This window comes from Poecile atricapillus, chromosome 4 (genome assembly GCF_030490865.1).
Source record: "Poecile atricapillus isolate bPoeAtr1 chromosome 4, bPoeAtr1.hap1, whole genome shotgun sequence".
In the NCBI taxonomy this organism is placed as follows: Eukaryota; Metazoa; Chordata; class Aves; order Passeriformes; family Paridae; genus Poecile; species Poecile atricapillus.
Window position 1 is genome coordinate 36,819,887 of NC_081252.1, and position 19,612 is coordinate 36,839,498.

The following is a 19,612-nucleotide window of genomic DNA, read 5'->3' on the forward strand; positions in this document are numbered from 1 at the left end:
CAACTGATCGGTAAAGGTAGGTGACATTCTAGGACCCAAAAAATACACCAACCACTTAAGAAACAGTAAAGCTCATTTCTTAGGCTCATTTGAATATATATCATGTGAATTTTGTAGGGTTTTTTTCCCTTTTTGAAAGAAAATTACTGTTTATAAACCTTGGATGTTGCACAAAGAAGCATTCTGACTGCCACTTAATTCTTTCTGTGTTTTTTAAAAGACAAACTACATAACTGTATTTCATGCAGAACCCCACTTATGGTCTGCCTGAATCATCTGCTGAGGATCTGGGTATGTGTCTGCCAGAGTGGGCTACTGATAAAGAAGAGGAGCAGTATTTTGTCTTTGGAAAACTCAGACAAAGCCTCCTTTGCCATGCTGGCTCTATTTAAAAAGTAGCTGCTGAATTAATCAAATTCCTAAAATAAACAAAGTACTAATTAGTGTAAAGCATATGGTAGATTGTCCTTGACTTGTGACAAACATTTAAATAATTTAATAAACATACACCATTAATTACAGAAGCTGATGAAACATGGAGTGCAAAGTTACGTGCATTTCTAACATTTTATAATGAAAAGCTACCATTGATAAATGACATATAATACAGTACAGTTAAAATGCGGAAAATCAGTTTTGTGTTTATTACCTTTATGGCTAATTCTGCAGCAGGGGTACTATATAGATAACAATATTAATATATTAATAATATTAATATTATTAATTTCTTCTTATTAATAAACATAGTAGTAATGGAATAATTTTTATTAAAGAAAATATTTCATTAAGAGAGGTACCAGAATAGTTGTTATTGTTAAAACATGTACAAGCTATAGTAGCTGAATTAACATTCTGTTCATTTAAATTAATACAACTTTAATTACAAGAAATTTGAATTACAAACGTACAGAAACTTTTTATTCATGGGTGAAATAGCAGCATGGTCACAGCCAGGAAGTACGAGCACACATACTGCACAAAGCAATCTGGTAAACTATTCTCAGACCCAATTTGATCAATGACATTAGGCTGAACATTTGTGTTTCAAAGAAGTTTTACAGAATCAGACTTCAGCAGACTCTTAGCAACTGCAGTACAATTGCAATTTAAACTAAAAATGCATGCAAAGCAGAAGCAATGACATTTACATTTGTAAAGCTGTTCTCTAAGCAGCAGTAAGCAAGGCCTAGCTTACTATGGTAAGGAAGAAAGAATGTGCAAAAAGTGAACCATTTTCCTCTTGCTCTTGTCAGAACACTATTTACTGCAGAAAGCTTTTTAGTTTAATGTTTGCAGCAGGATTCTTGAACTGGTATTCTGCATACACAGCCAGTCTTCTTAGAGATTGCCACCATTTATAGCAGCAAATTCTGAGAAAATAATATGCCACTGGTTGTTCTGGTATTGATTAAGGCATCACATGAATATAAGATTGCGTGAAGGAAACAAGATGTGAAGCAAGGTTGCTAGGCAAAAATAAGGTGATATATGAAGCTGTTGAAGTTTTCAGAATTAATGGTGTTCTCAGGAATATTACTAAACATTACAGTGTTAATAGTAAGCCTTACAGGCCTGTGGAGAAAACATGATGATGCCTTGAATTTATGAATCTATATGAAAGCAACCCAACAGTATTTGGGGAGCCTCAATACAAGAGTGAAATGATTGCCATAAAAATCAAAACCAGACCAAGAAAAGCCCAACCTGAGAGACAGGAAGGGTAAACTGTGAAATACACGGATTTGGCTCTTGGTTTTGTGATTTAGATCCCTGAGGAACATGAAAAACAATCATGGCAGACCCAGGAAGGTGAGTTTGAAGTAGTTGTTCCTTTCTGCATGCAGATGACAATCCCTTAAAAGCAAAGGGGAAGCAGAGAACAAATAAAAAGATGAAAAAGTTCATCATCTTGTTCATATCTGCATACTCTGAAGGAAAACTATCTCTAGACCAGGCTCCAACAAAGTGTGTGATTTCTATGGATGAAAAGTGGACAGAAGAAGCTCTACACAAAGATCCACAGGTTTTTCCATTCAGGCCTGTCTATGTAAAAGAAAATAACTTAGATGGTTGCAAGAGCATATATTATTCTTAAAGACAGCCTTGGATCATGTAAAACAGAGCAGACAAAGCCTTTGCCCTGAAGGTGAAACAGTTCTGGGCTAAAGATACTGTCTAAATCCCAATGTTTCTTCAGTACCAACTGAATTGAAGAAGCTTCCTGATAATGACACAGCAACACTGTTTACACCAAATGTATACACTGTGTACTGCATTCCAGGAAATAACATTCCTGTCTTAAAACAGGCAGAGTCAGTCAGATTAGTACATTTTCAAAGCAACAATTCCTTTGGGTAGGATTGCTCACAATCCATATAGACACATTTCCAAAACAATGCTAGTGTAAAAAGACCAGAGTGCAGCAAGCTGCAGGTAGCTCCCAAGAGAAATAAGCACCCTATAGGACACTATAGCTCTGATTACTCTTGCAGTTGAAAGGCAGATGAGTAGTAGTTCAGGGTTTTATCTTTAATTTCAAGGATTTTTTATTTCACTAAGTTGTTGGGGCTTAGTAGTACTATAATATTTTGCTTGTTTGTTTTGTTTTGTTTCCAATGTAAGACCTTGTCCAAGAGGAATCCTAATGATTCTACAGGCCCAATGAAACCATAATGAAAAGTCAGATATATATATTCCTTCACTTTACTGAAGCAGAGAAAGGCCTGTTTTCCAAATCTTGTCATTTTTTCCACAACGAAAAAAAAAAATCTAATAAAATCTACCTGCTGGATTTAAGGATTAATTCTTCCATTGGCTGTTACCCTTCTATCCATACATCTCATTATCATTTATTGCCCTAGAACTAGTCACAGCCCTGAGCTGAACAGGAAAAAAAGTCCCAATAGAACATGCACAGAAGGTTACTCTGCACAGATTTCTTAGGCAGTTCACTCTTACAGAAATATAGTGTAACTATAGCTTCTTTAATATGATGTCTTCATACTTTGTTCTTTGATGACAGACAAAATACATTCAAAATTTATAAACAGTTTCACAGCACATGACAGAAGAACGTTCTACAAATTTTATACTGCTGTGCAGTGTTGCTGGTTTTATAACACTTTAAGCACTAAGATGCTTAATGCATGGTTTAAGCAGCAGCAGCAGTGTATACTTTTGCATTAAAACATGTACTGCTATAAACAAAACCACTTACATACTGAACACTTTACAAGCCAATTTATGTCATTAAATCCAGATCTCCTTAGTGAAGCTGGAGGAGCTACATAAATAATGACTTTACAGATGTAATTACTGATATTTGTGCATATTTTGCATTAAACTTTATATGCTCAGACACTCAGTATAGTATTACTTTCCCATGTGTAGACAGAATAAGATGTAGTTTCTTCAAGCCTACCAAGAAAGGAATGCAATAACACAGGACAGATGGTGAGGTGCTGCGGATGAATGTACTTACCTGATATAGCTCAGAATCATATTCAGTGTATATATATTTATTTTGCAATTATCTGAGAACACTCTAGATTTGAATAGGCAAAGAAGGGGGAAAGAGATCTCCAAGAAGCAGCACTTCAGCATACTGAATTATCCGTGGAAATTCTAGGATACAGTATTTAATGGGTATTCGATTACCTTCCCTTTTACATGAGTTCCTAAAGCTCCAGGTGCCTTCACAATTACTGAACAGTAGTATATTTCCTGAAAATATAGTGCTACTAAAAAAAAAAAGGAAGCTACTACATATGAATCTTAGCCACAGAATTCCCAGTGACATTAATGGAAGTAATTTGCCTTAAATGTCTATTCGTTTTTCTTTTTAAATTTCAGAGGTGGTTTTAAGTGTAATTTTCTAAAACCACATAATGTATTTTGCTTTTTATTATTCGGTCTGAGGCTCATTCAGATCTTATTTTCCCTCTTGGCAAATTTTTGTACAGATAGAAGAAAATCTACAGGAAGAATGACAATTAGGGAGTATAGATATGAGAGCATAAACATCAATTATCTTCTTAAAACACAGGAATGCAACTAATATTTAGTCTGCATTAAGACATAATTATGGGTAAAATTGTAGTCTATCTACCAGAATTTATTAAAACCAGTATGCTAAGACCTTGTTAGATTACAAACAGATCGTTCTACCATTCATCTTATAGGGCAGATAAGGTAGTGTAGCAAACCAAAAGGGAGTTCATGGTACGAATATTAATCAATTGCAACTGCCCTTTTGTAAAGTGTTCAACTCTATGTTTGAGGAATATATTCGTTTAAACCAGAGATCTGATGAAAGGTTGTATCATATTACCTACCATTTGGCATTTAGGAAACTAGAAAGTAAAATTAGGATCATATTTTCTTCTACTGAATCTTAGAAATTTCAGGATTAACTCAGTATTTGATTGGTGAATTTCAATTTATTTTTCAAAATGAATTATGAAGTGCAGGTGTATATTCTGCAGATATGCTAATAATTGGTTACAGCATTCCTACTGTGCAGTAGGCAATGTACTGTAAAGGTTTTAGTTATTTTCTCCTGGCATTCATGTTAGAAACAATTAGCTTAAAAAAATAATGTTACAGAGAGCTGAAATAACAATCTAGTAAATAGCTGAAGTTCTAATCTAATTGATAATTATGACTGCATTTCTAATTACAGTTCCTTTGTATATATATATATATATATAATAGTATAATATAATAATAATATAATATCTAAATCTATATATGACCTCTATTTTTTTTCCCTTAGACTGATACAAGTAAACAAAAATAAAATAGGGCTTGTTATGAATAATAAACTTCAAATAATGTCTTGCATTGCTTGTACCAAGCCAATGAGTTTGCATTTATTCCATCTAATGATGGAGTAGTTCCCAGGAAGCAGTCACTGCCAAAACAAGACAGATGAATCCAAATGGTAAGCTCTGTTCTATACTAATTGCTAATAATAATAACCCATAAAAAGAAATCCTTGACAATATGAAGATATAGAAAATACTAGAAGATTCAGTAATTTCTTTGAAAGGTATGCTTTCTTCATGCCTCACTTAGAGTACAAATGAAAGAACAATGAAATAAACAGATGAGCTTTATATGGAAAGTCAGACTCACCAATGCAATGGTTTCTCAGACCTTTATAAAAATACCACTAACTATCTGTTGCAGTGGGATTAGTCCTTTACAATTTTGGGGATCAGCTTATTGCAATAGAGTAGTTACTATTAATTTCAGAATTGTAGCATCAAATTATGTAATAATAAATAATGACACATATACCAACAAGTTGAATACTTTCCATTAAGAAAATGTAATATTAGTACTTTTATTTCTTGCATGCTTGTCATACTGATGTATGACAATAATCTTCAGGTAATAGTAATAGAAATAATGGCATTTTCATGAAACATTAGTGAAATAAAAATTCCACTGATGCTTCAAGACAGTGATAGTTCTTACCTGTCCCTAGAAAACAGACTTAAATTATAGGCTGTTTATTCCAGGTTACATAACCAGAGTTACAAGCAATACATGAAACAAATGACTGATAATTTTTGTTTGGTTTGTTTTCATTGGAAGAAGTGGCACAGAACAAGCTTGTTAGACTTTTCTTACTTCAAATACTATTTTTTCAGAATGCATTGAGCAGGTGAATTCAATTCCATAAAGCTGTTTGAGAGAACTGACAATGAACATTAAGCAGATGGTATTAATATTATGCAATTTTATAGAAATATTTATTGCTATTACATTTAGTTCACATAAATGTACCCTTCATACACTGCATTGTTTACACATTGTGCTCATTTATAGAAATGGTATGAATGCAGTTGAACACAGTTAACAAAGTACATTAAATAAAAACTTAAAAATTTCAAAAAACTTCAAAGATGTGTCAAGTGAAACAAAAATCTCTTACTCATCTCTTGCATCTCATGAGACCTCACCTCAAGTACTGTGTTCACTTCTGGGATACCCAGCATATGTACATGGACCTGCTGGAGTGAGTTCAGGGGAGGGCCACAAAGATGCTCAGAGGACTGAAGCACCTCTCCTGTGAACACAGTGAGAGACTTGGTGTTCTTCAGCCCCCAGAAGAGAAGGCAGGGGGGTGGCAACTAGCTGATCTTTAAGATACATTCAAGGCCAAACCATTCTGTGATTCTGTGAGCAATTTTAATGAAGTCAAACAACAATATTTTTGTATTAGTATAGCTTGGGAGACCTTTGTTTGAATGTTTTTAGGCATTAGGCATTAAGCTTCCATGTTCTTAACACTATAGTTATTTAGCTGTAGTTGTATCAATGCATAACAAGAAAAAAGATGTAACTAGACATCTTTTCATTAGGCTATCGTTAAGATCTCCATTTTCTTTGTGTCAGGCCTAAGCACAGATACCAAAACCTTTAATGTTTTCAATGGGTATCCTATCCTTTAGCCTAATTTTTTTGAAAGGATACTGGGTTTTTTTGCTGTTGTTACTAATGCTGCTGTTTGGGTTTCCTACGTAATGGAAAAAAAAAAATCTGAAAAACATCACATTCCCTTATGGTTGAAGGGATTTGAGTATTCTGATGGATGTAGTGTTCTTGTCTGGTATGATTTACCATGGAATCAGTTATCAGGAAAAAGTACAATGCCCTGAGCTGTGCTACTTATATGATCCCACCAGCAATTATAAAAGAGAAAATATAACATGTCATAATAACTACTGTGATTTAGCAGTCACCTTACCCAGAACTGAAGTCATTTTAAGGCAAGCATAGCCTGTTTCAGTAAGTTCAGAAGGTAAGAGGGCTTTTTTACTGCTATTTTGCTTTATAAAAAATGAAGTCACAGAGTTTTCCAGTTACAAAATTCTCAACAGGAAAGGCTGTTGAAGAAAGCCAAATCAAATTCATCTAAACCCAATATACATAAACACAGATCAATGGTTCTTACCATGCCTCCTTGAAAAGATTTCAAATTAAAAAGATTTAAGCCAATCAGGATAACAAATGCTAAGAAATTGCTTAGATATTATGACAGTAAATATTTGTACTGCAAGATTAAAACGCCATGGTTCACAGGGAGTACAGACGGGTTATTTAGCCTGACATCTTGGTAACATAAAATCAGAACAGTGGGCTACTGTAAAAGAAAAAAGAAAAAGTTATTATACTGTTTCATTAAATATTATTTTACCTAAAAAAAAACCAATTTGTGCTCCCACTGCACATCACATACTTAGTAAAATTAGCACAGTTCAAAATAAAAACTGAAAACATAGGTAGAAAAAAGTAAGCAATGAAGAAGAAAGAGTTAATAATAATGATCTATTTTCCCAATCCTAAAAGGAGATAATTTATTCTGAACTTCTTTCCTACCACACAAAGTATAGGAATAAAAGTATTAAGGACGTTTTAAAATTTGGATATTGAAAAGAAACATGGATGCAAAACTCAATACTTAGCCAATCTAATTGAGGCAAATTTAAAAGGAATCTAATAGTGCACAAATATTGTGATTTGATTTTATACTAAAGCACAGTGTAAGGAAGAGCTTTCTTTATTTATTTTATATCTGCGTATATAACCAGTGTTACACTTCCTCAGTTGGGAATACATCGCTGTATACTAATGTTTAAAATAGTAGTGGATTGACCCTGGCTGGATGGCAGCGCCCACCAAAGCTGCTCTCTCACTCCCCTCCACAAGTGGACTCCAGGGAGAAAATATAATTAAAGGCTGATGAGTTAAGGACTGGGAGAGATCACTCATCACTCACTAGCACAGGCAAAACAGACTAGAATTAGAGATATTAACTGAATTTATTGCTACCAAAATTGGAGCAGGATTACGCAAAGTAAAATAAGACCTTAAAAACACCTTCCCCCCACTCCTCCCTCCTTTCTGAGTTCTACCTCTTCTGCCCCAGCAGTGCAGGGAGATGGAGAATAAGGGTTTTGGTCAGCTCATCCCACATTGCTCCTGCCATTGCTAAGGGAGAGAAGCCTCTCCCCTGCTCCAGCATGGGGTCCCTCCCCTGGGAGACAGTCCTTCATTAAGTTCTCCAAACTGAATCCGTCCCTCCTGCAACACTTCTCCACATAATGCTGCTGTTGTAACATGGGTCACTCTTCCACAGGCTGTAGTCCTTAAGGAACACACTGCTCCAATGTGGGCTCCCCACAGGGTCACAAATCCCACCAGGAAACCTGCTCCATGTTCTGCATGGGTTTGCAGGTCCCTGCCAGCCTCCTTTCAGGCATCCACTTGCTTTGGTGTGGGTCTCCTTCACAGGCTGGAGGTGCATCTCTGCATCCTCATGGTCCCCCATGGGGGGCACAGCTGCTTCACCATGGGCTGCAGGAGAATCTCTGCTTGGGCACTCGGAACACCTCTTCCCTCTCCTTCTGCAGAGACACTGGTGTCTGCAGAGCTGTTCCTCTCACTTATTTTCATTCCTCTCTTTGCTTAGTGCACTTATACCTGAACAATAACTTTCCTTCCTTCTTAAATATCTTTTCCCAGGGGTTAGCACCATTCCTGATTGGCTCAGCATTGGTCAGCAGTGAGTCCATCCTGGAACCAGCTGACAGTGGCTGCTGGACACAAAGGAGGTCTCTGGGAGCTTCACACAGAAGCCATCCTTGCAGACCCCCTGCTAGGAAAACCAGGTCACACTAACCCAAGACAAAAGCCAGTGCTTAAACAACATAATTATTTTCATTTAAAAACAGAATTTAAATAGATAACTAGATAAGAGGTGAAAAATAAATCACAAACTAAGTTGATCGTTACTTAGTTGAATTTTTAAAAAAAATAATCTGGGGTGCAGCTCAGTTTGTCTGCATAACAACAAAACTGTTCTACACCATATTTATTACTTAATATAATTTTATATTGACTTTTGCATATTATTTCTCACATTATTAGCATTGCCTATGCTACAGGATATCACTTTCATTTTAAGAAGTAAAGATAATAAAGGTTAATACAGACAATAAAAGTCTACATCTTCTAGGTAATAAATAGAGGTATTAAATCCATGGGGGAAGTGACTGAGAAAAAAAACCAACAAATTAAAGCATTTGTCTGATAGAAAAAAAAAAAGAAGAGATAAAATTAAATTACAGGTCTTGAGGACCTGAAGAATAAGAGACAACAAGGAACCTATGGAAAAGAGCCAGATTTCATAAACACATACTTGAAGTATTTGGCCTCTTTCATGATCTTAGAAATCCACACTGCACAAATTTAAACAGGTGCAAATCATGTCAAGTAATATATCACAAAAATCTCCTGGCTTTGTTTAGCTATTACTGCAATTGCAGTTTGTGATGAAAATTTGCCATCATATTAGAATATGAAAAACATGCTAATCAAGAATCTGAAATGATAACTGATACAGATTGCGTTTGCATTGAATCTCAAATACCAGAAAGGTAAAAAACCATTTATTATCTATACAGAGGGTAACTGCATCCTCCTAGGATTCAATATGAGAAGGCCAAGCTGACTACTGGAGAAGATAATTACATTGCCTTCCTATACCACGTTGCATTTTATTCTTTGTTGCCAACCTGACATGCAAAATTAAAAAAAACTATGTTAATCAAAAGGTAGATAATAATACATGTGAATCTCATCATTCCTAAAAATATTTGGTAGAAATTAATCTTTTCCACAGTGATGATGTTCAGTAACAAGAAAAAAGATAGGTACAGCAAAAGGTTCAGCCCAGTAGTTAAGATGCACCTTTGCTCCCTGACTGACCCTCTTGATTTGACTACCAGTTTATAGATAGTCATTGCTAGTAAGTACCAGCACGCATCTTGAAAGGAGGCATCAGCCTTGCCTTAATTCCAGATTTTGACACTCCACTCCCCAGTGACTGACTAGTTGGAAGAAAGATTATAGAAAAAATTTTACAGGGGGATTTTAGAAGCAACTTACCTAAGACTTAAAAAATGCTTTGAGCATGTAGTGAGAGATAGCAAAAATAAAATGTTTAATTTTAACATTAATGTCTAATGTCTAAAATGTCTAATTTTAATTTAATTTTTTATATTAGCTTATTAATGTACAGTGATTGTAATGGTGTTAAAAAAATAAATTTACCCATGCTTTTTTAATACTATTGCCCACCAGAAAAATCAGATTAGATTGCAGAATCCCCTCCTTTTCCTGAGAAAAGGAAAATAAAATAAAACTTAAACAAAAAAAAAAGGCTTCTTGACTGTACTTACAAGTGAGTAAGGAGAAAAAAAAGTAAAACTGAGTCTTGCAACTTCTAATCCTGGAATTTTCGTAGGACATAGATACTGTGCTCATGGAACCTCACAGGGAAGAACGCTCTCATGTTACTTTAGAGCACTGACATGACAGGAAAAGCTCTTAGTCCTCAGGATTCACTGCTCATCTTCAATAGACTTTTTTCCCTTCTCTCTCTCTAGGACAGAGGATTTTAGAGGATCAAATTTTATGACTTTTCAGATCCTGCAAGTAAACAGATTTTCCAAATAGACACTGTGAACTATAAATCTCAGGTTGTTTGGAGACCAGACAACACAGGGAAGTACAGGCTATTTTTGAATCTGGAATACTATTTTAGACACATTTCTTTCTTGGCCACAGCACCCTAAATGACAATAAAATCATTGAGCACTCAGCCTATCTATATTTTACAGCCATTTCAGTGCTCTTAGTAGAGGGAGAACATTTTATAAGCTTTGGACAAAAACCTAAAAGTCATACATGGGGTTTTTTCTGTGGTTTGTGCTCATGCATTCAAATTTGCTTTTACTAACCTGGGACAGAAGTTGCTTCTCTTGCTTTGTTTAATTCAGACAAAGTCTTTATTGCTTAAACGTTTTTAAACTGGATCTAATCCTAATGTAACCTTAACCCCTCTAAAATGACCTAGTCCTGAGCCCTAATTTAATGTGAATCAGGGTTGAACTGGTGCACTTAGCAGCTAATAGCAACAGTAAGAAGGGAAGGAGAGAGGAAGAAGGGAGAGAGGCAGATTTTTTACAGGAAGTTAAAAGAAATATTTTAGTCTGGAGAAATATCACAGACAAGAGTGAGGATTGCACAGATGAGTCACTTCCCCTTAGCCCTTTGGTAAAACCAGATGAAATCAGAACCAGGCTGGAAAGAAGTTTGAATCAACAGATCAGCAGGAGCCAGTGACAGCTGGCACACCCCTTTATTGTATCCTTCGTATGCTCCTGCTCAGCTGAACAGAAGCTCTTTTCTGCTGGAGCATCCTGAGCAGGCCAAGGCCAAGGCTGAGGCTCAGGCTGAACTGACTTCCCTGGATTCTCCCCTCTCTCTGTTCCCAGGCTCCCCAGAGCCCACTCCCACCCATGCTGTCAGGGCAGTGCTGGCTCCCAGTGAGGGGTTAGCCCTGACTATTGGGAACATGATTGTCCTGACCTCGAAAGGTCAGCATTGGGCTGAAGTAAAAGGAGTCCAAAAAACAAGGACTAAGTTATATCTTCACCCACTGTCCCTTGAGACTAAAACTGAACTGAACCTGTGATGAGATCATTAACAACGAGGCACTGTCATCAGTATTATTCCCTCCTAAACTATGTGAAGCACCTGGCTTGCCAAGGAGGGCTGTGTTAGATACGCAGAGTTGGCATGCTCTGGAGCATACATATGGATGTACAGGCTATATTCCATATTTCTTAGCGTCTGACAGGGAATCGGCAGCCAACTGTTGCCATTCTGTTGGCTGCCACCTGCCTGTTTATACCTGGAAATCTCAGAGCATACACTCTTTCACTGAAGATATTGCATAAACATTGGTCTCTGTCAGAGGCATGCAAATGACAAGGAGAAAATTCATTAGGATGCTAAAACTACTTCCTAACAATATCAGGTGGGAACCTAGGTATTAACAAATTGCTCACAATACTTCAGCAGCAATGCAAGACTCCCAAATGGAAAGTACCTTACAAACTTTTCCAGTGTTTTGACAAATGAAGAACCAAGGATTACCTGGCTTAACAAGAAATTCACGTGCTGTTCAGACACAGCCTAGCACTTTCCAGCATAGCCACATAAATGTAAGCCGTGGCAGTTAAACAAGGGAAGGGGACTGAAAACAACTTTGTTGTTTTGTAATAATTTTTGTGCTTTGTAATAATCTTCCTCAGTTCTATTTCAAGAGAACTCATCTCTTTCTGGGTTTGAATATTTCACATATAAACAATGCAGTCAAAAATTTGATCTTCATTACCATCATAACAGCTGTGATAATGAACATTACTATAATTAATGGTGTATTATAATGAAGTACAGAATCAAAGAATATTAGGACCTCTGGAGGTCACCCTGTCATATCTCCCTGCTCAAGCACGGTCACCCACAACAGGCTGTCCTGGACCATGTCCAGACAGTTTCTAAATATCTGCAAAGATGAAGACTCAAGCTCTCTGGGTAATCTGTTCCAGTGCTCAAAGTAAAATAATATTTTCTTATGCATATTTTTTCCCTATTTATAAAGTTTTTTTCCATAGTAATTCTATTCTTATGCTTTCAGATTATCATATATATAGACTAAATTCCTATTTGTAATTTCTATGCATGAGAAGCTGAAATCATTCATAATCCCTTTTAAAACAACACAACCTTTATGATATAAATGCCTTTTTCCACTACGAACACAATCATTATTTCAGGATAATACCTCAGTACCAATAGGATTGTTTCTCCCTGCAGGTTGACATTTGAAGTTGCTCTAGTTGGACTATTGTTCAAGTCAGATAAATTCCCCTTTATCAGAGCAAGAGTGATTAATCTTTTTTTTTTTTTATCTCTGCACACATAAACTTGCATACATATTGCCTGATAAAAGAAAAAATATAACTGCATATATTCATTATCACCTGTTTGTAGTAAGTATTCTATCGGCATAACTTAATCTAAGCACTTGATTTATTAAGTGTGTGATTGAAGCAGAATGTTTCTTTTACCATATTATTTACATTTTGCATATCTGTGCCAAAGTTGGTTTTTAAAATTGACTTTAGAAAAGTTTTACACTCCTAGACTTTTTTAGTAGAAACATATGTCCCTAATACCCAAAGTTGAACTATACTAAAACATTTTTTATCTAGACATGTTTCCTAAGGAAAAAACCCACCATATTTTTCAATACAATCTTTCATATCAAGTTTTAATTATTTTTATGTTTTTGCATATGTCTATGTTTGATTCCCCCAATATTAAACTTGAAAAGTTTTTGACAGCCTATTCCAATAATTATATGAGAGTTGTCAGTATGTTTAAAGTATAATTAAGAAATGCCAACATATGAATAGTTCCACTTATATTAAGATCAGAGACCCTCTAACCTCAGAATACCCCATATTTTGTCCTTCATTGTTCTCAGAGTTTTCATGGTTTTGTGGTTTCTCTCTAACGTGATTCATTCCATGGTTTCATTACTAGTCTCTCTCTTCATTCTAGATTTCAAAGTCTTTTTCTTGTGCTATTTTATTTTAATTTTCTTACAGCTGTCAAATGGAAATAAAGTGATGAGACAAAGTCTTGAATAACACTCAGCATAAAAACTGTGTGTTGATACAGTTCTTTATTTCCTTGACTGTGGCCTGATTCAGTTCTTATTCTGATTGAGAACATTCCCTAGAGGGTACATAATTATATAATTTTAAGATTTTATTTTCCATCTGTTAAGAAACTTTGTGTATTTAATCTACATAGCATGCATTAATTAGCTAATAGGCAAGTGTTTTAGTTGTTTGGGAACTCATGTTGTCAGATGCTCCTTATATGCTGAGAAAGAATCACACAATATTGGGTCTTTTCATTAAAATGAGGACCAAAAAGAAATATTTTTTCATACTTTACAAGAAGTATTGAGAAATAAAACTAGCAGCATCTTGAAACGTTAGTAGTAACTGACATTTAGAATTTCTCACTATAATTCAGACCTTTTACTTGTAGCACAAAAATTCAAAGAGTGACATTTTTTATCATCTCTGTTGGCCTGACTGTAGTTCTTAAGATGCTTCAGATGTTGCTCCCATGATGACCTCCCCATGAAATCTCTCTATTTGTGTTTGTTGAATTTGTTTTTTTTAACACTTAAGGAATTAAGTTGATCAGATCTATGCTAATTTTAGACAGCCCATGGGAATATTATAGCCCTTTTCCTTGCTTTACAGAACCACCACAGAAGTTTCCCTTTTAACTGCCAGAAGAAGGACAGGATTTTTTACCTGAAAACTGTTTTGGAAGTCCTGGATTCATGACAAAGGAGCATTAGGTGGGCAAAATTTTAATGGCATGCACTAGCTGAATACTACATGTAACTCAGAAAACATCTGCACTATGCCATGGTCCAAAACTCATTAAATTCAGCAAGCACTGGGAGCATCTACCTCTTGCAAACAAGTTTCTGTTCATCAGTTAACTTCAACACCATTCTTCTTTGATGGGCAGTTTCCCTGTTTGCTGCCTGGACTGAAATTTACTGAGGACTGGGACAGATCATTGCCTTAAGATGCTGACAGTTGCTTTAAGACAATGCCTCTCATAGCTCTCCCTCTGAGTTTCTGTTGATATAACCAATCTCTAGTTTTTGAAGCTAAAACAGATCTTATCTCATTCTCTTTGAAAAAGTTAATTTCTTAACCACTCCACTACTCCAATAAACACAAAAAATACAAGGCTGGAGTGTAATTTATTCCTTGACCATGGAAGAAATCGAAGAGCTATTAGAGAATAATCCATACCTTGTGCCGTAATCTTACTAGAGGCTGATAGGGCCTAAAGTCGTATCCTTCCTTGACTGGCCACCCGTCTGCTCCCAGCAAAATGCATCCAAGAAGCAAAACAGCAGACCACCACATAAACATCTTTACAGGTCTGTTTCTGTGAAAATAAAATGTACAAGTTCAGAGATGCAGTGTTACTTTAGCATAAGCCATATAATAAAGGTTTACAATACTGATAATCCAATTGTGGACTTGAATAAATAGAGGACAATCAATCTGTCACAACAGCAAAGAGAGAAAATGGTAGTAGTATTTGGGACAGCAGTATCAATTTGGTTGTGCTGAACTGAGAATTTTCTTATCATTATTCAGTACTCATATGAGGGAGTCACAGAGGAAACAACCACAAAAAGTCAAAGACAGAACATAAGAGAAAAGCAGTGGTGAAAAATTCTCAAATGAAAGAAAAAAATTATCATCATTCACATGTTCATCAACTTTTTATTTTAAATGTGGTCTCTGGCAATGCAGTATTCACAACCTAAAAGCCTATAATAATCATACTTGCATATTTATAGAAACATATGGCATGAGAGTTACCTTATATGGTTCCTAATTGATGTACACATGCACATTATGTAAGTGGTTTTAGAACCTATTAGAGATATACAATATTTATTATTGGTAATTCAACATTTGTGTTGAAACCATCTAGTTAAACAGACAACACAGCAAACCAATCTTCATCACTTCCAGATATTCCCAAGTCAGTCTGCTTAGTCTGTATTATTTAGTCCTGCATTATGGGACAGAGATGAGCCACTTTCATGCATGAGTGGGGTTTTTTTTCCCCTTTTTACTTTGCTTTTAGTTCACTTACCCTGACAATGTAGAAGCCTCTGATAAGAAACAAGATATACAGGAATGAGTACAAAATGTCAGAAGTGTGCCCTAGGAGCCCAGATTGTGCTCTGAGTTTTCAAGTCTTGCCTGACATTTTCTTTTCTATGGGAAGTCATCTGAGCATAAAATGTGAACAAATTTGGGATCACTTATTAACCTGTATCATTTAGAGTCATGCTCCTGGCAATACTGTTACACACGCTGTGGTTTTGATTCCTATCATTCTTCACATAGCAGTAGTCTTCACAGTCACCTGAAGGCAGGGAGACTGAATAGAATTAATTCCTGTGGAGTTCTCAAATGCAGTAAATGTACTCGGCTCTTACCTCTATTCACAGTCTCAGTAACAGATCCTACTTAAGTCTGCTACCCTTCTTTGGGGACTACTCTACCAAACTTGGAAAAACCATTTAAAGGTCTGTTTCATCCTCATTCCAGATGATTTTTACCAGCCTGCTTTGCCTTCACACTTGTAATTCAAACAAAAACTCAACATTAATGCATCATATTACTTTGACATCACTTACCTTTTGTTCCACCAAACCCAATTTCATTCTGGGTCTCCCTATTAATCAAACTTAACATTTCGTCTCATTTATCATTACTTATTCCAACAGTTTCCACTTCAATTACCTTTCTTTGGCGCTCCAGCTTTTCTAATATGCATAGTCAAAGTATCTCTCTTAGGAGAGCTTGCACAGAATACATTAAGCAGAGAATTATTAGAAACACATAAAACAAGCTCCATTACAGAGAGATATTTTACATAAATAACTTGAGGCTTGTTCTTTTACACCTGTTTGGTAACAGGATATTATAGTGAGGATAGGAAATGACACAGTGAAATTTTCTTCTTGAGTTCCTCTCACACTTCCATTAAAACAGAAGGGCTAATCAGATATTCTGGTGGACCTGTGCTATGGGATTATTACAACTAATCTAGTTTACTGATGGGAAACACCAAAAAAAGGACTGTTTCAGAGCTCTGAGGATTCAAGTACATTATGGCATGGCATTTTCCTCCACTGATTCTGTGTTAGTTCTCAGTATCACTGTTACTGGAAAAGTAAGTCCATTAAAAAAAAAAGAAAAAAAAAAAAAAACAAAACAGAGCAAAAATCAGAATCTTAATTTTTAATCTCAAAGAAAAGACCTTTCTATTTGTGTTTGCTGAATTTTTTTATTTTTTTATTTTTTTTAATACTTAATTGTTGACTTCCAAGGTCAGAATCAGATTAGTTTAGCACTTGTGGATGCTAAGACTAGTTAAGCATGGTTGAACATTTGTCCCCTTTGTGCACTTCTGGAATACCTCTCTGTAGAATGAAAATTTGGTTGGAAAACAGTCATTTCACAGAAGGCTGTAAGAGCAGCCACACTCCACCACCCTCCCACAAACTGAATATATTTTAGTCTCATGTCGTGTAAAAGAATAGAGCCCTTATAGTGTTGAAAATTGTTTGACCTTGAAAGGCTTATGCCTTGTACTTGTACAGAAGAAGAGAAAATTATTACATGCTCAGTTTCTGACTTCATTGCCTGGTACTTGGATGAACACTTACAACACAAATTTCAAAAGTAAGCTCTTTGAACAGATGCCACCTAAAATCCCAGAAGTATGCAGGGTCTATGCAGTTATTATTTACCTTTTTAGAATTTAAAATATCCACTTTTTTTTTTTTAAGTAGTATGTTTTTTATTTAATTTATTGGATATCCTAAATTCTTATTTATTTAAAAATTACTGTTGAAACCACGGTTCTCCTTAATACAATACTATTATGAAGCATTGATTTTAATAAAAATTATGATCTGTCCTAAAGACTTATATTGTTAGAGAGTTGAACTAAGAGCAGGAATTAAAATTACTTTTCAGATCTTCATTACAACTTCAGATTTTGGTGCTGCATATAACCGAACAGAAAGAAATAATGTATCAAGACTATATATTCATGCTACTTAAAATCACTTCTTTCTTATTTCCACTTGAAGGTACAGCCTAAATTACAAGCAAAGAGGGTCTTTACTTGTCTTTTAATATTGTATTATCCAGAAATTAGAAATTGTGTTTTTAAAGAATTGTTCTATCATGCATTCTGGGGCAAAATGACATATTTCTGAACTCAAATTTGCATTAATGACCTAGGTTATTAATTATTATAATATTAATTATAATAATTATAATTATTATAATCATATTATAATCATTAATTATAATCTGGCAGAACTTGATGTTTCAGTGTTTAGATAATATTCTTCTGTATTTTTAACTTCATTAACTACATATTTGTAAAGAAATTCTCATAGGTTATTATTATGTGTCTACTTTTATTTTCATGGAAGACTGTTGCTGCTTTATAATCATATAACCATGTTTGGAAATCTGATGAGTTTACTTGGTTTACTCTTCCTTTAAGCAGATACCAGGCTGTATCTCTGTATTTTTCTGTTTCTTTCTCTGCACATTTCTCACTTAAAATATAGATTATAGGTTAAATGCAAAGAAAAATTTAAATATTATAAAATATTCCACTACATATTTGTATGCAAGTATGTATGTGTGTGTATATATATATGATTTTTCTGCCAGTAAACACTGAACTGAAATTCTTAAACAACTACTAGCAATAACTCCGTATCTTCCATCCTATTAATGCAAATAATTAATTTACAGCTATGCATTGCATGTAAATAATTAGGGGGTACACACAAATAAGTAGGGTGCTGAGTTTCTCTCCTCAACGTGCATTAATTTTCTTATTAACGATGAGATTAATGGACTATTTTAGCATCAAATTGATTTATGTTGCAGGAGTCTTATGTGCTGTTGGTCATCCTTAGATTTTCCTCATGAGCTGAGGAGGAATAGAACGAAGAATGTCGAACAGATAATGGTTGTTCCTTACACTGTACAGTAATTTCATCAGTATCAAATTTAGATTTTCCTTTCTGATTCTCAGAAGACTCTGTCATTTCACTTTTTAGCTCATTTCCAGAGCACTCATGAATCTGATGTTCTCTGCAGTTTTCTCACTATTGATTTCTTTCCATTTCAGTTACTTCTGAAATTTTTTTATAAATTATTACCCATAAGAGGATTCTTTTATTCTGTGTCAAGTTTATACCTTAAAACTCTTGGATGAGAAGCACTGCTGGAAGAGTTATAGTTTCTGAATAACAAAAGGATATCTTACATGCCTTATTTAGGTAAGGGAATTGGGACCCTTAAGTAATTTTCAGGGTTTGTTTTTTTTTAAGCAAAGAAAACTACATGTAAAATTCACAGTGTTTCCACTACCACCCTGATGATCAGACAGTTGCCACTGAGTCAGAGACAGTTTCTTTTAATTCTTGAGAAAATGTAATGCAAACCTATATCTCCCTTTTCTCTCCTGCTAGTGCTTTTCAACCTTGCAAGTCCAATATTTCATGGAAAACAAACTAAATCCTAGTTCTGACACCTTACTTATGAACATCTAATAATGATTAATATAGTCTACAACACCATAGTGAGTGTTTCCTCTCAAAGTTAATATGACTTCTAAATCTTCTCAGCAGCTCATTGGTAATATAAATTTTGTTCTTTGCCTAACTTTTTCTTGTTGAACTAGGAAAGAGACTGCTACTATGAAAGTTTAGCAAATGCATAATAAGCACTACTTTACCTGTCCCCATGCTGTAATCTTCAGAGAAGATTGAAAAGATATCATATTTTACACAACCATTTCCAAATGTGATAATGTATATTTAGAGTGTACTAAAAAAATTTAATTAATGTAACCTGGCTTAGCCAGAGTTCATATAAAGAATTAAAACATATACCCAGTTACAAGAATGCCCTATTTTAAAATATTTTAAAATATTTTTAAAAAATATTTTTATAAAATATTTTTTAAAATATAAATATATATATATAAAATTAGGAACTTTGTTATTTTCGAACCTATTTTT

At 34.9% G+C, this 19,612-nt stretch overlaps 1 protein-coding gene across 3 annotated transcripts in view; it reads right to left on the minus strand.

Annotated features, from left to right (window-relative positions):
• The window catches only part of FSTL5 (follistatin like 5), a 249,089-nt gene extending 234,189 nt beyond the window's left edge, over positions 1–14,900 (minus strand). For all 3 annotated transcript variants that reach the window (XM_058838127.1, XM_058838126.1, XM_058838125.1), the window contains exon 1: positions 14,778–14,900. In XM_058838127.1, the coding sequence (XP_058694110.1) occupies positions 14,778–14,900 (123 nt within the window). The remainder of the gene's footprint in view (positions 1–14,777) is intronic.
• Between the last annotated feature and the right edge of the window lie 4,712 nt (positions 14,901–19,612).